This window comes from Xiphophorus maculatus, chromosome 24 (genome assembly GCF_002775205.1).
Source record: "Xiphophorus maculatus strain JP 163 A chromosome 24, X_maculatus-5.0-male, whole genome shotgun sequence".
Classification (NCBI taxonomy): Eukaryota; Metazoa; Chordata; class Actinopteri; order Cyprinodontiformes; family Poeciliidae; genus Xiphophorus; species Xiphophorus maculatus.
The window spans coordinates 10155557-10173802 of record NC_036466.1 but is presented as its reverse complement, the minus strand read 5'-3'; the positions used below and the strand labels follow the sequence as shown (position 1 = coordinate 10173802).

The following is an 18246-nucleotide window of genomic DNA, read 5'->3' as shown; positions in this document are numbered from 1 at the left end:
TACCGTAATTAGAAGCTTTAAAATCTAGATCAACTGAACAGGATGCTTCCGTCTTTACTAAATAAAGATGAAAGTTTTTAATTTTATACTTTATTTCTTTGTTGATCTGAATACAGAAACCTAAACATAATGGAGGACTAAAATAAAGGTGCTGTTACTATATTTGTACACAAACAGCTACATAGAAAAAACACAAAGAACATTATTAAAAACTTTATTGTCTCATTAAACACCCAGGAACCAACATTCGATAGAAGAAATGTGAAAAAAAATAACATAACATTGGTGCAAAATACTGCAATTCCCAATATTCCTTTAAGACCCAGCAGATGTCGCTGTAGCTCCATTCAGAGAAGAGAAGCTGCAGCTACTTGAATCATCAGTTCTGATGATGTCACATGCATAGCGAGTCCGCTACGTCTGAAAATTGTAAGTCAGACTTTTTTCTTTGCCATTTTTCTGTACTCTTTAAAATACAAATGTTCTTTTTTGTAGGTTTCTGTAAAGTGCAGTGAATGGGAATGTTCTGCCGTTGATCCTCACTGTTCTTAGGAAGGAGAAATGTCAGTATGTTTGCAATAATACTGGAATACTGTGATATTAAATTAAAACAATACTCTGTCCTTGGTTAAATATTTTTCACATTTCCTCTAAAGTGTACCTATTGTTTCATTGTACTAATTTTCATAAGCATGTTGTCTGCAAATTTTGAATGTATTGACAATTTGTACAATTCTGTAATAGTATATTGGCAATGTACTTTTGAAAAATGTAAATATATTTAAAATAAAATGTGATTTGTTATGCATGCCTGCATCCAACTCTATGACCAACATTCACCATCCGACCCGATGGAACTGGAGAGGTTCTGAAGGAGGAATGGCAGAGGATCCCCAAATCCAGCTGTGAAAAACTAGTTGCATCATTTCCAAGAAGACTCATGGCTGTACAAGCTAAAAAGGGGTTTCTACTGAGCAAAAGGTCTGAATACTTATGACCATGTGATGTTTCAGTTTTTCTTTTTTTTAATAAATTTACAAAGCTTCCTACAATTCTGTATGTTTTCTGTCAAGAGGGGATGCTGAGTATACATTAATGAGAAATAATATGAACTTTTCTGAGATTAGCAAATGGCTGCAATGAAACAGAGTGAGAAATTTAAAGGGGTATGAATACGTTTCATTCATTAATTCACCAGGGACTTTGATTTTCCTCATTAAAACAAAATCAGAGTAAAGGAAAAACATGGATATTTGAAATGTCCGTGATTGTATTCAGTGACTCAAATATAAAATACATAAAACAACTTTCCTAGCAAGTTGGCAAACAGCTGTGGAAATTATTGCTGTGATTCAACCAACAATTTTATGATTTTCTAATGAGCAAACATTTAAAACCAGAAAGACTCAGAAATGGAGCGATGGTCAGAAAGAGGTCAAGTTTTCCATATTAAAGAAAGTCCATAAAGTAACGCATTTGGTCCAAAATGTCTGATTCAATCTGGATTTTCTACTGATAAAAGCCCAGAGAAATCCTCTCTGATCAATAAATTATTGACTTCATATTGAAATATTTTCCATCCACCAATCGGGAACCCAGATATCTCAGCCGGGCCACAAAAATTCCACAATGGTATAAAAACAAATGGCATCAAGGTGTGCATAAAAATTCATTGTTGACATCCGTCACCATTTCTGGGGTCATAGAAGTGTATTTATCTGCATTTAAAATTGTTCTTAAAAGTCTTTGCTATGTGATGCACCTTCATTCTGGAGCAGATGGTTTGTTCAAACCCAAATCTGTCTCTTGACAAATCTGTTCTCCTTGCTGATTTCGTCACCCTCTGCCCTCAAAGTTTCATTGAAAGCAAGATGTCAGTTGTTAGCTGAAAATCAAAGACACAAAAAGGTAATGTAAAACTGCAAACCTATTAAATCTGATTAATCACCTGGTAGTATGGTTAACACTTCTACCTGTTGAGAGCCTTGGCGACCAGATATGCAAGTTCAGCCAAATTAAGAACCATGCAGATAGAAGAGGCAGTAGCCATGAAAACGGTGAAGACGGTTTTCTCCGTGGGCCGTGAGACGAAGCAGTCCACCAGGTTGGGGCATGGCCACTGATCGCACTGCACCAGGCGTGGCATCTGGAAACCGTCGTACACAACGTACAGGGCGTACCTGGCGATACAAGGATGTACAGTGTGTGTTCTCACACCAAACCACTCTGATTATGGACAGAGGGAACAGTCGAATCCCATATCTTACATGAATCCACCTTCAAACATCATTTTAAACACCAGGCTGCAGAGGTATGTCCACCAGAGGGCGCCAGCTATTGGGAGTCTCCTCTTTTTTAGAGTCTCCAGCTCTTCTTCTTGCCCCTTATTGTTGAGTACGCTAGCCCGTCCAGAACTCTGACGCACAGTAATGGCCGCCCATGGGAAAATAAACACACAATACCTTCTGAGATTAACACAGACGTGAAGAGATGAGTGTGAAAAATGCAGTAGCATAAAATCATATAAAACTTGGACACATATTGATACATTTGAAAGTGTTTCCCATTTCACTACAGTACAAAAACTTCCAGTTATTTCTGTGGGTTAGTCAGGTGTGAGCTTGATGGTTCACTGCATAACCAAATTTGGTTATGACTTCCTTTATATTGTACTTAAAATGCCCTGGCATGATTTATACCAAGGTCACTAATATGATCTAGGTGCATTATTTAGATTTTAAAACAAACGAAATTCATCAAATTCTCTCTAATTTCAATACCCAGTTCTCATGTGACATCACGTAACACTTCCGTGAACTTTGTCTATGACAACAATAAACAAGCTACAAGCTTAGAACTAGCTCTCGTTTCATTCCTATCTAACTTATAAACAATATAAGTACATTACAATTATTGGTCAATCACGCTTTTTGATTTCTCTACCCATCTCTGTGTATTACTAACATAAATATCACTTACTGCCGTTTAGTTAGCAAAATTAGCCTAGCTGGTGTAGCGTTTATCTGCTAGCTAAGACGGACATGTAGCCTAAGTGTGTTTTCCTACATGTACTTACTCTGCCAATCACCAAAACCTTGTTATTCACCTGAAAGGTTCATAAGTCTTTTGTAAATCTGTTTAAACATTGATTATGTTGATGAAGCTCCTGCATGGTCTAAACACGCTTTGTGTTCACTAGACAGACATAGCTCTATGTCATAGTATGAGATGGAGGCAGCTTCTCCATATCGTCTGACATGTTTTCATTCTCTGTTTCATATGGTTTTGTTGATATATATTTCTCTTCTACATTGATCAAGAGTGTTAATATACTTTATATTTTATTCTTCATTGATCTGGAAACCATAGTTCAGCTGTTTTGTGCTGCGTTCTCCTAAGATGATCACTTCTGGTTCAGAAGGAACCACGTTCCCATCCAGATTAACAGTCCAATGGTTGGACATTTAATGTCCAACCAAAATCCTCTGGGATTTTTCTAGATCAGAATTTATCTGTCAGAAAATCCAGGTTGGTCCAGAAGCAGCAAACAGTCCCAACCACCACACTACCACTACTATGTTTGACTGTAACATGACATCAGCTTACAGAGGTGCCTTCTCACAATGAATAAGCAAAATAAAAGAGGAACATCCACCTGAAGGATTCGTCTCTTATCGCAGTGATTGCGGTAGGACACATACATGGAGACCAAGAGGGTTGGTGTGGACACAAAGACCAGCTGGAGGCTCCAGAGGCGGATATGGGACACTGGGAAAAACTGATCATAACAGACGTTTTCACAGCCAGGCTGGGAGAAAAAAGTAACAGAAATGGAAATCAGCATCACCATACAGCTGGCATTGTGCTTGTTTCTAATGATTAGTTTTGATTTATTAAACTAAATGGTATCATACAGCCAGCAGGTGTCAGTATTTGCTGTGTGGTGGTTAGTTTGCACATTTGCTGTATCATTTCTTTACAGATTTGGTCTTTTTGTGCCCTGATTTGGGGACATCTTACACTCACATAAACAAGCAACAAGGTAAAGTTATTCTCTGTAAGGAAATGTACTAAGCATTTGGGTCCGGTCCGGTCCGAATGAAAAAAGTGAGTAGGTATGAAAGAGGAGTTAGGAATTAAGAATAGGAGAAATTGATCCGGAGTAGTTTAGATTCAAAGTTTAAAAAACAAAAAAAAGGAGTTGCGGTCAAATAAGAGCAGGAAAATTTTATTATTGTTCAAAATAATAGTAATAATAAAAACAAATCATCTTACTTTACAAAAAAATAACCGTTTTAAATTCAAATTCAACCGGATTCAATTCACAACGAAGAGTCCAATTTGAATCAAACAAAAGCAAATCAGGCCAGTCAGTGAAACAATTGTCATGTATAAAATAAAAATAAAAAAAACAACAGGATTCATCCAGTCATTCTAAGTGAGCACTGGACAACAGTGGAAAGAAAAAACACAAATTAAATTTAGTAAGGTTGATTTTCACAGCTAATTTAATCAACAAAGCAGTTCAAAGTGGTTTACCTTAGAAAATAATGTTAATATTTTATTAATATAGACATTTCCTGTGGTTATGCTAGTAAAGTAGCAGAGATAGAGGTTTGGAGCATTTGCTAGTAGCTATTTACACATTTGCACCATTTTAGAATGATTGAAACCTCATAGTTTACATTGTAATTTATGTCAAAAATGCAGTCAGTTTAAATAAATTCAGCCTGTTGATGTCTATAAATAATGTCATGTTTCTTTCCAACTTGTCAAACGACATACCTGTAGTGTGTTACAGGTGAAATCGGACTGCTCGTCGCCCCAGACGCTCTCAGCGGCCACAACCAGAACCATGACTCTGAAAATAAACAACACAGAGAGCCACACTTTCCCCAGGGAGGTGGAGTGCCGGTTGGTGCCGAGTAGCTGAGCGTACAGAGCCGGCCAAGACATCCTGTTAGAGCAGACAAGCAAAACAATCAGAAAAGTTACTTTTTACACCAGAAAACGGCAGGTTAAATGTTTAATCGTTTGATAAAAACGACTCCATGACGACGTGAATCTATTTCTGAGGAGGAGAGAAGTGGCAGAAGATGAAAGCAGAAACAAAAGCCGACTCTGACAGAGGAAGGCGATGAAAAGGAATGAAAGTGAGAGGAGGAAAGTCGAAGGCGCCGCGTCAGCATTCATGTGAACATCTGATGAACCTCGCTGCCCACTGACACTGTAAAAAATACTCTACTGTACAAAGAAAGCATCACCATTCACTGGTAGAAACATATTTATGTTTCACCCTCAGATAAATAACTCGGGCTGCACTACAACTACAGCAGAATCATTTTTTAATCAAAGCGATTAAAAAAAATATTGTGTTTGTAAATATATTCAATTTATACCTTTCCTTTCTTACTGTTACCTTTATTAGCAGATTATTTACTATCATGATCACCCTTACTTGTTTTTATTTTATTTTATTTGTTGTTATATAACAGATTTTGAGGAATTTACAGGTGTACATTGGAAAGGAGTTGGTAATTATTCTGACACTCTATGTCTAATTAATAATATTACTAACATTAATATAGCTGATTAGTTACAGTAAGTTAAACAAGTATATAAATACCATAATGTTTTAAATTAAACATTTCTGATAATTATTGATTTATAAGTTAATTATTTTTGTTCTCTTGTCCTATTTGTTAGTTATTTCTTTTGTTTTTAGAAATAAACAAATAAATGAAATGAAATAAAAATGACTCCAACAGGAACACATTTCTCACCTTGCTTGCAGTGATTCAGGTTATCGGCTGTAAAAATTTCCCCATTTTCTTTTCCTGCAAGAAGAAAATAAAATGCATCTAATTGAAATTACAAAACTGACTGAAATAAATCTGAATTTGTTCTTTGAGAGCAACAAGACACAAACCTGCAGCTCTGAAGTCTTCTCCATAAAGATGCGTTTTTCACTGAGGAGTCAACAAAGACAGCAACAGGGTCACTTCCTCCAAGGATTTTCAAAATAAAACTCATCAGGGCTTTATTAAAATCTTTCCAGGAATCAGTCTGGACTTTTTTTCTGATCCAAAGTTGCAAGAGTGAAAGGTAGACAGGCATCCTGTAAAGTAGGGGTGTCCAAAGTGTGGTCCTGGGGCCATTTGTGGCCATCGGACTGATTTTGTGCGGCCCCCACCTCCGATCAAAAACAATGATACAAATTTGGTCATTCAGCACAGGAGGTTGATGCAGATGGAAACTTTTTATTTTTATTTTTAATCTGGGTAAAATTATTACAGACATAATTTTCTTGTAAGAGAAAAAGTTGAGCTGACTTAACTTTACCTAAATATATGAAAGTGTTTTGGAACAAACTGACAGAAAAGAGACCCTTGCTATAACGCATGCTAACCCCTGGAACTTGTTTTTCTATTTGGTGACATTACGACCAAAAACTTTTAAAAAAATACTCCACAACTGGAAATCACAGTGCAGTTACAGCTGCAGGTCTGTTAGTCGGTTTCCTCTAAATAATCATTTAGTGACATTTTGCAAAATAGCTTTAGCTCAATCAGATTAAACGAGTTTTAAGTATTGACAGTTTGCTGAAAATTTTAATTGTGCTTTCACCAAATTAAAGCATTTTCTTCCACATGTTTTCTGTTGCAAACTTTAAATGTGTCATTTAAGCATGCTTTTTTTATTTTCCTTAGTAGCCATAATAGCCTCTGTGCTATAAAATGTTAGTGCTGATTTTCTACATTTTGTTTTTATCAATTACAGAGCGACATTATGACAAAATATCTTCAAGTTTGTTTTCAGAGCAAATCTGTAAAATGAAGTTGTATCGTATTTTGTCCTATCAAGTCTAATGTTTCTGTCAAAAGCATTAAGGCGTCTTTTTGTGAGGCTAACAGCCTTTATTGATATAAAATGGAAATGGAGAGAGAAAATTGTCATATTGAAGTGTTGCAGTTTTACCAGAATGAGGCAAAATTGAAGACATGAAGAGGTTTTAATAAGATGTTAAGATAATTTCTAATTCCATAGATTTACTAGTTCTAGATAGATGTTGTTGGTTTTCTAATAGGAGTCTATTAGAGTCAAGAGTGTCCATCATTTTGGAGACATTTTTCATGTTTAAGTCAATTTAAACTGTTGTATTCAGATTAAAAATTTTACTGAACCAGCAGTTTGCAGGGCTGAGAGAACAAAGTGGCATTGTGGTGTGTAGGTGTGTGTGTGGGAAAGTGTATCTGTGTGTGATTGTTGTGACCGTAACTGGACCCAGCGAGAGAGTCGGAAGAAGAGCTTCTCAGATCAGAGTTACGTCTTGGCAGCGGCCGGCGATCTGGACAGAGCGGCTCTGTGTGCGGCAGATGACTGGGACCGATGAGCTTTTCCCACAGTTTGTGGAAGTGTGGGAGCAAAAAGAGACTTCCTCGCTTCGACCTTGTGGATTCTCTCGGAAGTCGAATAAAGACTTCGGAAGACGCTAAATTTAAGACAGAGACGCAATCTAGGAAATAAAGATCTGAGAATGGTGAAATTAGGAATGTCCTTAATTATGGTTGGGAATTTATCGTATCGTTTATCATTTATCGTGATGCGAATTTTGATTTATCGTTGTCTCAGTTGTACTAATTTCTCTACTATTTGTTCAATGAGTGTCAATAAATGTAAATACATTTAAAATATGATTAAATGCAGCTATTGTGTGTAGTTCAGTGATATAAATCATACTTCTTCATGTAAATGGTGTTTTAAAGAAGCTAATTGTAAACGGGAATGTTTTTCAAGAACAGTATTTGTGTTTGTGGAGCGATAAAGAATAAATAAATGAATGTTTTTTATTGTCACACAATATATTGTGATAAAACTTTAAATCCATACTGTCCATCCCTACTTTTGTAGACTAAACTGCACTGCAGAGTAGTTAGGTATTCTTTGGTGATATGTTTTTGCTTGTATGTAGGTCAAAAAGAGCCACTTTAAGTTGGTTTATCACCTAAAATCTCAATAAAACCCTTTTGTGATAGAATTTGTGTTAATACAAGGCCCTGCTTCGTTGAATGGGTATCAGTGTCAGAGACTCAAAGAGCCACTGTTCGATCTTTCTATCAAGTCCGGAGCAGAAACGGCTGAGAAAAGCTCGGAGGATCGTTTCAGTCTGGTGTGTGAGTGGAAATGTGGGAATCAGGGTGAAAGAGTAGAGACGTTTCTGGGCTCTGATCAGCCAGAACAGAGAGCGGCACTGTCAGGAAGAACACAAACAACCACACACTGTACCATCACATACTGTGCAAACATACACTCACATATATGTTGACAGGAATTACACACACACTCACCCACAGACAGTTTAATGAGTGAGCAGGAGTGAAGCATGTGACTGAATGGCAGCTTTCTGTAGGAAGGCTTGGCTGGTTGACACTAAGATGCAGTTTCTACAAAAACTGAAAATCTAACAAGCTACAAGAGTGTTAGATGATTTATAAACATTCTGGATAACGAGAAAGAACATCTAAACCACTGAGATGTTTCCTGTCGTCACAGAAACAACATTCTTTCTTTCAAATGGTTCAGAAAGTCTAATTAGGATTTCTAAATGTAATAAATAATAATGCATGACGTCTCTCAGAGCCCAAAGCATAGAATTAGACAGAACAGATCTGCCCTTATGGATTAGGCATACTGTCACTCATACCCAATATATATACATATTTTTCAATTTTGGGACAGATGCAGATATGTGATCGGTGCATCGCTACTTGAACTTTCCCACCTTGTGTCACAAATTTTATTTAATTGACTGCACAGTTGCAAAGTAGAAGAAAATCGAACATGGCTTACAGTTTTTGTTATCAATATTTATTGCTAGCGACAGGATTAATGAGTTTAATATATATTTTGAAGCAAATTTGAATTACATTTCCATTCTGGTCCGCAAACCTCACCAGCTGGTGGCGGTAGTGAGCAACAGAACGTTGTTTGCCAACCGCTAAAAAAGTCAAGAAGAAGTCTCTCACCACCTTGTTCGTTGCTGTAGCTACGAAAAGAGCACGGAGGCGGACTTCGTTGTGTGACTGTATTATTAATAAATAACAATGGCGCTTGAATCGCGGATTACACAGGAGGAAATAAAGAAGGAGCCAGAGAAACCCATCGATCGGGAAAAGGTAAATAACAGGATTTTACTCCTGCTGCTTGTTTTACTTCTGTACCCCGAGCTAACCTAGTTAGCATGTGATGCTAATATCAGAAAGCAAACTATTGAACGGTATTTGTAATATTAGATCAAATGCATCACAGTAGTTAAATTGTGTGAAAAATTGCTGTGGTAATGTTAAGCTATTTAATAGTCACGGGGGGGAAAAACTGGTAAATAACGAAAAGTCAACGTGTCGCGCTAGCTAATGCTTTACTAGCTAATGGCTATCCAGCGTGAGCATTAAAAGATGTTTAATTTTATGTTTATCTTTAAAAATATGTAGATTTTATGTCATGTAGTGTTGTAACTTTCTTCTCGAAAGTCTATATTTGCACTATTTTTAAATGAAAATTAGAATCAAGCAGGTTGTTAAATATATTTTTATGTCCGACGCTGAAGCCAGGGGCTTTTTAGTAAAGGGCTATTCCGCCTGTTTTAGTGGATCTGATTCTGATTTTTGGTTCAGCTCTGAAATATTTATATAATCTTTCATATGTGAAACCTTTAGACATTTTAGGCAAACATTAAACGGGATGCTTGTAATGCCTCATGTGGCAATTTTTAAAATATTACAAAACACTTTTATCAGAAGTTAAACTTTGCTTTTAATATTATGATTTATATATAGAATAATCTAATCCAGAGTTGACTAAACATTTTGGTTTTTTAACCAAAAATAAAGCATGCTAATATCACTCTTTTCAAAACTCATAAATATTTATTTATGTATTACTTCAGGCTGTATTTTAAAGGATTTTAGTCCATTTTAGAATAATACAATCCAAATCTACTTTTAACAGTATTGGGCTCTAAATAATACAATCCATCTAACCTGTCCCTGCTCAATGAAACAGCCCCTCATCATGATGCTGCCACCACCATGTGTTACTACACATGAGCAAGTTTGACTATTGTTAGTGGTTTTGATTGAACTGGTGCTGATAAGATGTAAGAAAAATATCAATTTATTGTAAAAATATTCTACTTTTGAAACTCAGGAATTAGTAATTTTTTTTTTCTAGAAAATTTCTGAGTTTTTTTCTATCTGCAATGACCCTAATACACGGTTGTACTTTTAATGAGACCTGCCAGCTACGCACTAATAAATTCTGTACTTTGATTAGCTTTTGTAAGTTATTGGTGTATTTTGACATCAACATCAATAATTTCCCTCATTGCACAGGAATAAATTAACATATTAATGCATATAATCATGTTTCATTTGTCACCTTTTACATGTAAGCACGATTATAAATGCTTTTAAGTATTATCTGACCCTCACTAAAAGGTTGCGTTGTAGTAACTTGGTTTTGCCACTAGATGGCAGTCCTGATGGATTGATTGTGTAGATGTTGTGTTGATCCCTGTCAAAAACATTATTTAAAGACAAACGGTGTTTATTAAAGTAAATTTGAAACACTAACAAGTATTTATAAGCTCATTTGATTGTGTAGAATACTTTTGGACTGTTTCTGCACTGCTTATGTTAAAAGTTATGCTTGATTTTCTCGTTTGCTGCAGACTTGCCCCCTTCTCCTGCGAGTATTTACCACCAACAGTGGGCGACACCACAGATCAGACGAATTTGCTCGGGGCAATGTGCCCTCCAGTGAGCTCCAGATATACACATGGTAACATTTTGTTGGCTTGTCTGTATTTACTTGTCACAGAAATGGAAATGGAGCTGAACTGTTGACTGTATGTGTTGCAGGATGGATGCTACATTGAAGGAGCTTACCAGTTTAGTAAAGGAAGTGTATCCAGAAGCCAGGAAAAAGGGGACTCACTTCAGTTTTGCCATTGTCTTCCCTGATCTGAGAGTAAAGATGTACAAGTAAGTCTGACTCTACAAATCTGTGCTGACTAGACAGGTTGATCAGAGGAATAGCAGGTAATTGATCTTAACTGATCACTTTCAGGTTGAAGGAGATCGGCAGCACTGTGTCTGGGAGGAAAGGCCTGGATGACGCCATGACGCTGCAGTCTCAGCGTTTCCAGATCGGAGACTACCTGGATATAGCCATCACGCCGCCCAACAGAGCGCCGCCCCTCAACACGCGCATGAGGCCTTTCTGAACACCCTCTCACACTCTGAGAGATGGATCTTTATTTTGTGTTTTCTCATCTTAAATTGTTTCATTCATTTGTAAAACCTGATGTTTAATAAACCTGGGTTTTTTTTCAAAGACTAAGTCTAATTTTTACTGACTGTTATGAGAGGCTTCTCTGTAAAACTTTAGTAATTAGAAGTAATTGTAATTGTCAGTAGACTAAAAACATATTCTGCATTTTAGCAAATTTAAATGTGGTGTAAGTAATTTCTCACAAATCAAATATTGACTCTCTAAGTATTAGAGACACAGGAAAGAAAATAAAGTAAATAATTTTGGTTCTTTACCTGTTTGTAAATTACTATTGAGATAAGAAGGAAAAAATAAACTCAAAATCACTTTTCAAGAACAAAAACCCATAAAACATATTGAGAACAAAGTAGAAATGTTTTTTTAAAGGAAAAAATGCCACAATAGTGCTAGTAGAAATTAAAAAAGTTAAAGAATAAAGGAAAAATGGGAATTATCAAGAAGGAAGGAAGTCGTATTTTTCAGAATAAAGTTGAAATTTCTCAACACAAATGTCTATTTAAAAAGTCACAACTTTTCAATAAAAGGAGAGTTAATAAAAAGTATAATGAAGAGAGATGTAATGCTCTCTATGACGCTCGTATTTGATGTAAAATAGAGCAGTATGGGTTTTTTGTTTTTTTTTTACAAAATAATGTTTTGTCTTTTTATGCAAAACCCCCCACATCTTTACGAAAAATTGTTTAAATAAAAAAGAAGTTATCAAAAAATAATTAAGGCTACTATTTTAGAAAAGTGACGATATTTAAATTTTCTTCTTCGGCGTTAAGGATTTTATTTTGAAAGGTCTGTTAAGAACTAGTAGGGTCCGACGTGGGCGCATGCGCACTGCTATACACAAGACGTTAGCAGAGCAGTAGCCGCACAAGTCCACAATCTCTAAATAAGAAAAGCGGAGATTTTGCGCAAAGTATTTGTTCTGAAATGTTTCGCAGGAAACTGACTGCGCTAGACTATCACGACCCGAACGGATTTGAATGCTCAGGTGAGGGAGAAAAGTGACTGATTAGCCGGTTTCGTTCAGGTTTTCACGGAGCTAGCTGACGTGCGTACGTATTCTGAACCGTGTCGCCATAAGGAAACAGTGAATTGCCAGACTAAAAATAGGAATATATGGAGGCATTATACGCTTTAAATTAATATCAATGCAGTTTAATGCTTCCTATTTAAGCAAATATATTTACTACTGTTAGTAAACTTTAATATTCTTATTCAAAACGTATTAAAGGCTCTTAATGAAGATTTCTGGTATGATTTTATTAAAGGCACCAACTCATTTCTGTACTAATGGTCACATTTTGACTCAGATGAAACCCAGTTCAGGAACTGCGTCGTGTGGCTGGAGGACCAGAAGATCCGACACTATAAGATCGAGGACAGAGGCAACCTCAGGAACATTCCCAGTTCAGACTGGCCCAAAGCTTATGAGAAGGTGAGACTGTCCAGATCTCTGGACAATCTGGACACCATGACCTGTGTTTAAGCTTTCTGCTTGTGTTTCTGTAGTACCTGCAGGATCTGAACTGTCCCTTTGGAGTTCAGGAGAAGAAGGAGGCCCTGGACTGGCTGCTGGGTCTGGCTGTACGCTACGAATATGGAGACAATGGTAAGACATACAGCAGATAGAAAATATATCTGATTTTATTTGATCAAGCAACATTTTTTACAGACAGGTCTGATTCATAAAACTTCCTGGACGAATTTAGCACCTGCAGTGGATTTAAAATAACCAAATTAAAGAGCTGAAGTCACAAAAAAGTGAAGTAAATAAAACATAATTCTTCATGTTTTTGTACATAACTTTATTTTCAACAATTACTACACTTATTCAACGACGTATTAGCGCCATTGTAGATAGAAAAAAAGGAGTGGAACATTTTCTAGAAAGAAATCAAAGAAAGTTTCAGATTTTGAGATGTTGAAAATTTGGTAGAAAGAACTTAAAAATTATTTTAGATTAATCTAAAAAAAATAATAATTCAAGAAATACACATGGAAAATTCCAAGTCTAAGGTTTTCGACTTAGACATAATAAATACAGTTTAGTTTGTCGCAATTTCCTAGAATTTATTTTATTTTTTGCAAATTTTTGTCTTTTCAAACTCAGAAATTTCCACATTGTTTTTCAATAAAAATTCTAAGGTTAGTCTAAAAAAATGTTTGTGTTTTCTGGAGCTTTACTCCTTTTTTTTTCTACCTACAATGACCATCACACACTGAAGCTAATGTGTACAAACATTTGTTTCTTTACCGGCTGTTTTCAGCCCGCCCTTAAAAATTATTTACTTTTGCATTTACAGGATATTAAAACAAAAGCACCAGATTATAAAACTCACCTCAAAACAATACTTTTCATTTTTAAATGCTAACATTTTGAAGGCAGTAGAAATAAATCCGTCCCAAGTTTTCCTCAGGTGAAATACTGACGATGACCACTAGATGGCGGTGCAACACAACTTATTTTCTTTCGTTATGCAGTTGAAAAGTATAAGAACTGTCAGCCGCTGGACACGTCTGCTAACAGCGATAAAGCCGTGGATCCTCTCGTCAACCTCGACAGTAAGTAAACCCCTCAACTCTGTTTTCCGTTCACTGTTTCAGTTAATTATAATGTTTGTTTTTCTTATTCTTTTAGGTAACTCCCCAGATTTTAAAGCAGGAGTCACAGCATTGGCCAACATCCTCAAAATACAGCGGCATGACGATTACCTGGTCATGCTAAAGGTGAGAAGAGAGTGATGTCATCCACATGAATCTGCTACAATCTGTATTTTTGGGGGATTTAATGGATAGACCCACACAAAGTAGCACAACTGCAAGAGAAAAAGAAAACTTCATAGATTACAGAGGTGGGTAGAGTAGCACTACTTCAGCTTATTTCTACTCAAGTAAAAGTCAAGAAATTACTCAAGAGTAAAAAGTCTACTCAAATTTTCATTTAATATTTAAAAATTGTCATTAGATGGACCAAAATATAGTTTAGTGGAACTGTTGGTATTTTAATGACAATAATTCATATAAGCAACAAAAAAAAAAAACCCCAACAAAATCAGGCAAAAGAAATCAGTTTCTTTCAATAAAAAACTTATAAAACTTTACTTGAAACTGCAGGTGTGTGTCATGTTTGGTTTGTTTTTCATTCAGTGGATAGAAAATCCAGAATTTCACTCAAGTAAAAGTGTACGCTGTATTAAAACTACTCCTAAAAATACATTTAATTGAGTAAAAGTAAGTAGTTACTACATAACTCTGGTAGATTATGAGATTAAAAAGTCCTGCCACCAAATTTAAGACTTCTGATTAACGTATTTAAAGTCAACTTATTGTTTTTCAGTGAATTTAAGGCCTTAATTTGAGATAGCTTTTTTATGGAGATTGTAAGTTTTTTAAAATTCCAAGTCAGAAGAATTAAGTGGTTGAGTTTGATTTCCTTATTAGGAATTGCAGCAATGCTCTCTAATCAGTGCATCCTCCTGTTCTTGGCAGGCCATCCGTATCCTGATCCAGGAGAGACTTTCACCAGAGGCCATCACTAAGGCCAACCAGAACAGAGAGGTGAGCTGAGGACATGCGTGAATATCTGAACTCTGATTTAAAACTAAAAACGTTCTGTGGTTCTTTGCAGGGTGTTCCGGTTGCTTTGGATAAACACATTCTGGGTTTCGACACTGGAGGTGAGTGAGGTTAAACCTCTCGTTTTTTTGGTTTCAAACGCGCGCGGTATCGATATTCCTCCTCTTTTCCCCCCCGGCAGACGCGACCCTGAACGAAGCGGCCCAGATTCTGCGCCTGCTGCACATCGAGGAGCTGCGGGAGCTGCAGACGAAGATCAACGAGGCCATCGTCGCCGTCCAGGCCATCATAGCCGACCCCAAGACGGACCACCGGCTGGGCAAGGTCGGCAGATGAGAGGCCAAAGTCGCTGGAGTTGATTTGCAGAGAAAAGCAACTTTTTTTGTTCAAAGACATCTGAAGGAAATGGGTTTTTTTTTCAGTTGTTGCATGAGATGGGCCAATTTGGACAAACTGAGCAAAGATCCAAGTTTCAGAGGCAAAGATTTGTTTTCTTAAAGAAGGGAAACTGTTGTTGTAGTTCTGGTAAAGAAATGAAATTCCTCAAAAGTGGAGGATTGTGTTGAACTCTGCTATTTTTTTTTTTTTTTTTGAATAAATGTTCATTTTGAGGCTAAAATCACAGAATGTGATTTATACAACAGCAAAAAAAAAACTTGTATCAAATCACATTTTATTGATATAAATATCACACCTCGTTAACAAGAAAAGGTTTAAAATGTGGGCTGCGCAGTTGGTAGAGCTGTTGCCTTGCAGCAAGAGGGTCCTGGGTTCGATTCCCGTGTTCTCCCTGTGCATGCGTGGGTTCTCTCCGGGTACTCCGGCTTCCTCCCACAGTCCAAAAACATGACTGCCAGGTTAATTGGTCTCTCTAAATTCTCCCTAGGTGTGAGTGTGTGTGTACGGTTGTTTGTCCTGTATGTCTCTGTGTTGCCTGGCGACCTGTCCAGGGTGAACCCCGCCTCTCGCGCGGAACGTAGCTGGAGACAGACACCAGCAACCCTCCCGACCCCGTTAGGGACAAAGGGTGAACAGAAAATGGATGGATGGGTTTAAAAATGTCAAAATATTCAGCAAAATAAAACAACATTTCTCCTGTGGGGAATCCAGGACTGCAGCTGCTGCAATCTGTGGGTTGTGCTGCTTTTGTTTCAGAAATGTATTTTATTATTAATACAGGTTTGCTGCTGGCATCAGTCCGATTAGCACCATTTATGTCCGAACCGCAGATTCAAGCGCTTCGTCTAAGCTGCAGTTTTTTTAAACTGAAGCTAACACAAAGAAATAACTCTAAATAAAACCAACATTTCTTGTAGTTCTTGGCGACATGCAGCTGAATTTGCCATCTCCTGGCTCTGGAGCAATACTAATACTGCTGAATCCAAATAATTATTAATAAGAAAGAACACAAATTACTTAAAAAGTCACTGAAGTTGCATGAAACAGAAACTGTACGCAGAAAAACCCTGATGCTGTTACTGTTCTGTTTTCCAGCTTCTGTTGAGTTAAAAGCAGTCAATATCTTACATGTAGTAGATAACGATCTGCATTGTATTTAGAATAAGTCGCTAAAGCTAACGGCTAACCAGCTATCGACCAAAATTTATTCTAAATTAAGACAGCAGGAATCATACCTACTGCAGAACTAAATTGGTGTCAAACGTTTTAGTTTGTGCCGCTATAATTTTTAAGACTAACAAATCTCCTATAAATTAATTGTGCTATGTTTGTGTGGCTTGAATATTTGTAGCACAGCTGATTGAGACTAAATTTGCTCAATTCTGTTAACCTTCGATGACATCTGGAAACATTTATTAATTTCTTTAAAATGATAGCGGCACAAACCAGCATCAACGTTTTACACCAATATAGTGAAATTCAAAATTGATTAACTGCTTCCAACTTTTTACTTCCCTTTAAGTGATAGGAAAACATTTGTGAAAAACTTTTAAAATCTTTTGTTCTGTAGCTTTGATAGAAAACAAAATAACTCAAAACAGTAGAAAAAAATTAGGTATAAAAAAATTTACAAAACATTTACTTTGGGTTATATTTTGAGGGTGAGGACAGTGAGGGTTGTAACTCTTGCTTCCATCCAGCGACTGTAGCACCAAAGGACTGCTGGTCCTTCGTTAGAGGCTCCCTGTGAAACGAGAGCAGAAGATTAGTTCCATGACGTCTAATCAGCCAGAGGAGGAAATCAGGTTTCCCTTACTGTGTAAATCTGAATGTTTTTAGTGCCTCTGTTCCCTTTAGTGAACGAGTTTTCAATGTGTTGACGTATTCAGCAACAGCTGCGTTTCCGTTGACCAAATAAGTGTGGAAATTGGAAATGTAAAAATAAATCTGCTCAATGGAAACACGGCAATTTTGAAAAAAAACTAACGTTTTTTGCTTAAATGTTTTTGTGCTGGGGTGAAGTGGTGTTTTGTCTATATTGAAATTAGCGTATTTCACAAAACTGCAATGGAAACATTTTTAAAATCATGAGTCACATGATCAACAACTAAATGTTGCTACTGACAGAAACGACAAAAAAGAGAACAGGAAGTAGTAGAAGGATGACTGCATGACTTAATGACTTATCTTCTGAACAAATTTATTCACGTGATTTTAATTTAATTTTGCATTCAATGGAAACAATACAACTGTGTTTTTTCAAAATTACCGTAGTTGAATATTTTGTTAAAGTTTTGCACACATTTGTATTGGAAATACAGCTAGTGTGTTGACATAATCAACACAAGCAGTATTTCCATTTACCATATTATTGTGCAAATTAGAAATATGAAAATTAATTTGCCAATGGAAATGCGCCAATTTAAAAAATATATTTTTGCTAAACACTAGCGAAAAATGGGGTGGATAAGGTGGTGTTTTGTCTACATTCAAATTAGCATATTTACTAAACTGCAGTGAAAACACTTTTTTTGAATCACAAGTCACATGATCAGCAACCGTATGTTGCTACTGTTGGAAACGACAAAGAAGACAACAGGAAGTAGTAGGAGGATGATGTTGTGACAGTTTTTAAAGACTTCTGAACAAACTTATTCACGTGTGATTTTAATTTAATTTTGTAATTGATGGAAACAATACAATTGTGAAATTGTCTGTTTTTGTTTTTTACATCAGCTGAATATCGACAAAGTCTTGCAGCACATTTATAACAGAATAGGGGCTAACAGCGGCTTTAAAGTCTCCCCTAACCCAAACACCTAGCATGAGTGCTGTAGAGCTGTCATCAGCCGCCTTTGAAGGGAGCGGCAGACATCATCGGGATTGGTGCTGTGCAGATGTGTGACATCTGCCAGGGTGCCAATT

General features: G+C 36.5%; 4 protein-coding genes across 6 annotated transcripts in view; 2 read left to right on the top strand and 2 right to left on the bottom strand.

The window, feature by feature from the left end:
• Positions 1–200: 200 nt before the first annotated feature.
• Positions 201–5976, bottom strand: LOC102228153 (gap junction beta-6 protein-like). The gene is made up of 7 exons (XM_023329267.1): positions 5930–5976; positions 5784–5837; positions 4786–4957; positions 3656–3808; positions 2268–2416; positions 1974–2180; positions 201–1885 (listed from the first exon to the last, which is right to left on the bottom strand). Exons 3-7 carry the CDS (start codon positions 4954–4956, stop codon positions 1882–1884), a joined length of 684 nt encoding a protein of 227 aa, XP_023185035.1. The 5' UTR covers position 4957; positions 5784–5837; positions 5930–5976; the 3' UTR covers positions 201–1881.
• Positions 5977–9001: 3025 nt separating this feature from the next.
• Positions 9002–11396, top strand: sap18 (Sin3A associated protein 18). The gene is made up of 4 exons (XM_005813316.3): positions 9002–9176; positions 10730–10839; positions 10920–11042; positions 11128–11396. Exons 1-4 carry the CDS (start codon positions 9105–9107, stop codon positions 11282–11284), a joined length of 462 nt encoding a protein of 153 aa, XP_005813373.1. The 5' UTR covers positions 9002–9104; the 3' UTR covers positions 11285–11396.
• A 764-nt stretch (positions 11397–12160) lies between these two features.
• rtraf (RNA transcription, translation and transport factor) lies at positions 12161–15474 on the top strand. Its single transcript, XM_005813315.3, has 8 exons — positions 12161–12334; positions 12657–12781; positions 12856–12955; positions 13828–13908; positions 13985–14073; positions 14836–14904; positions 14975–15023; positions 15104–15474. The coding sequence occupies exons 1-8, from the start codon at positions 12274–12276 to the stop codon at positions 15256–15258; spliced, it is 729 nt and encodes a 242-aa protein (XP_005813372.1). The 5' UTR covers positions 12161–12273; the 3' UTR covers positions 15259–15474.
• A 549-nt stretch (positions 15475–16023) lies between these two features.
• The window catches only part of nid2 (nidogen 2), a 48073-nt gene continuing 45850 nt past the window's right edge, over positions 16024–18246 (bottom strand). For all 3 annotated transcript variants that reach the window (XM_023329457.1, XM_023329458.1, XM_023329459.1), the window contains one exon: positions 16024–17065. In XM_023329457.1, the coding sequence (XP_023185225.1) occupies positions 17055–17065 (11 nt within the window). In that variant the 3' untranslated portion in view covers positions 16024–17054. The remainder of the gene's footprint in view (positions 17066–18246) is intronic.

What these genes read in the sequence shown, in the direction of transcription:
- rtraf (XM_005813315.3), top strand. Translation starts at nt 12,274, where the DNA reads ATGTTTCGCAGGAAACTGACTGCGCTAGACTATCACGACCCGAACGGA. An exon ending in GAACGGATTTGAATGCTCAG is followed by an intron (nt 12,335 to 12,656) that starts GTGAGGGAGAAA and finishes ATTTTGACTCAG; the next exon opens with ATGAAACCCAGTTCAGGAAC. An exon ending in TCCTCTCGTCAACCTCGACA is followed by an intron (nt 13,909 to 13,984) that starts GTAAGTAAACCC and finishes TTATTCTTTTAG; the next exon opens with GTAACTCCCCAGATTTTAAA.
- LOC102228153 (XM_023329267.1), bottom strand. Translation starts at nt 4,956, where the DNA reads ATGTCTTGGCCGGCTCTGTACGCTCAGCTACTCGGCACCAACCGGCAC. An exon ending in TCACCTGTAACACACTACAG is followed by an intron (nt 3,809 to 4,785) that starts GTATGTCGTTTG and finishes TTTTTCTCCCAG; the next exon opens with CCTGGCTGTGAAAACGTCTG. An exon ending in ATAAGAGACGAATCCTTCAG is followed by an intron (nt 2,417 to 3,655) that starts GTGGATGTTCCT and finishes ACTGTGCGTCAG; the next exon opens with AGTTCTGGACGGGCTAGCGT.
- sap18 (XM_005813316.3), top strand. Translation starts at nt 9,105, where the DNA reads ATGGCGCTTGAATCGCGGATTACACAGGAGGAAATAAAGAAGGAGCCA. An exon ending in AACCCATCGATCGGGAAAAG is followed by an intron (nt 9,177 to 10,729) that starts GTAAATAACAGG and finishes CGTTTGCTGCAG; the next exon opens with ACTTGCCCCCTTCTCCTGCG. An exon ending in CTGAGAGTAAAGATGTACAA is followed by an intron (nt 11,043 to 11,127) that starts GTAAGTCTGACT and finishes GATCACTTTCAG; the next exon opens with GTTGAAGGAGATCGGCAGCA.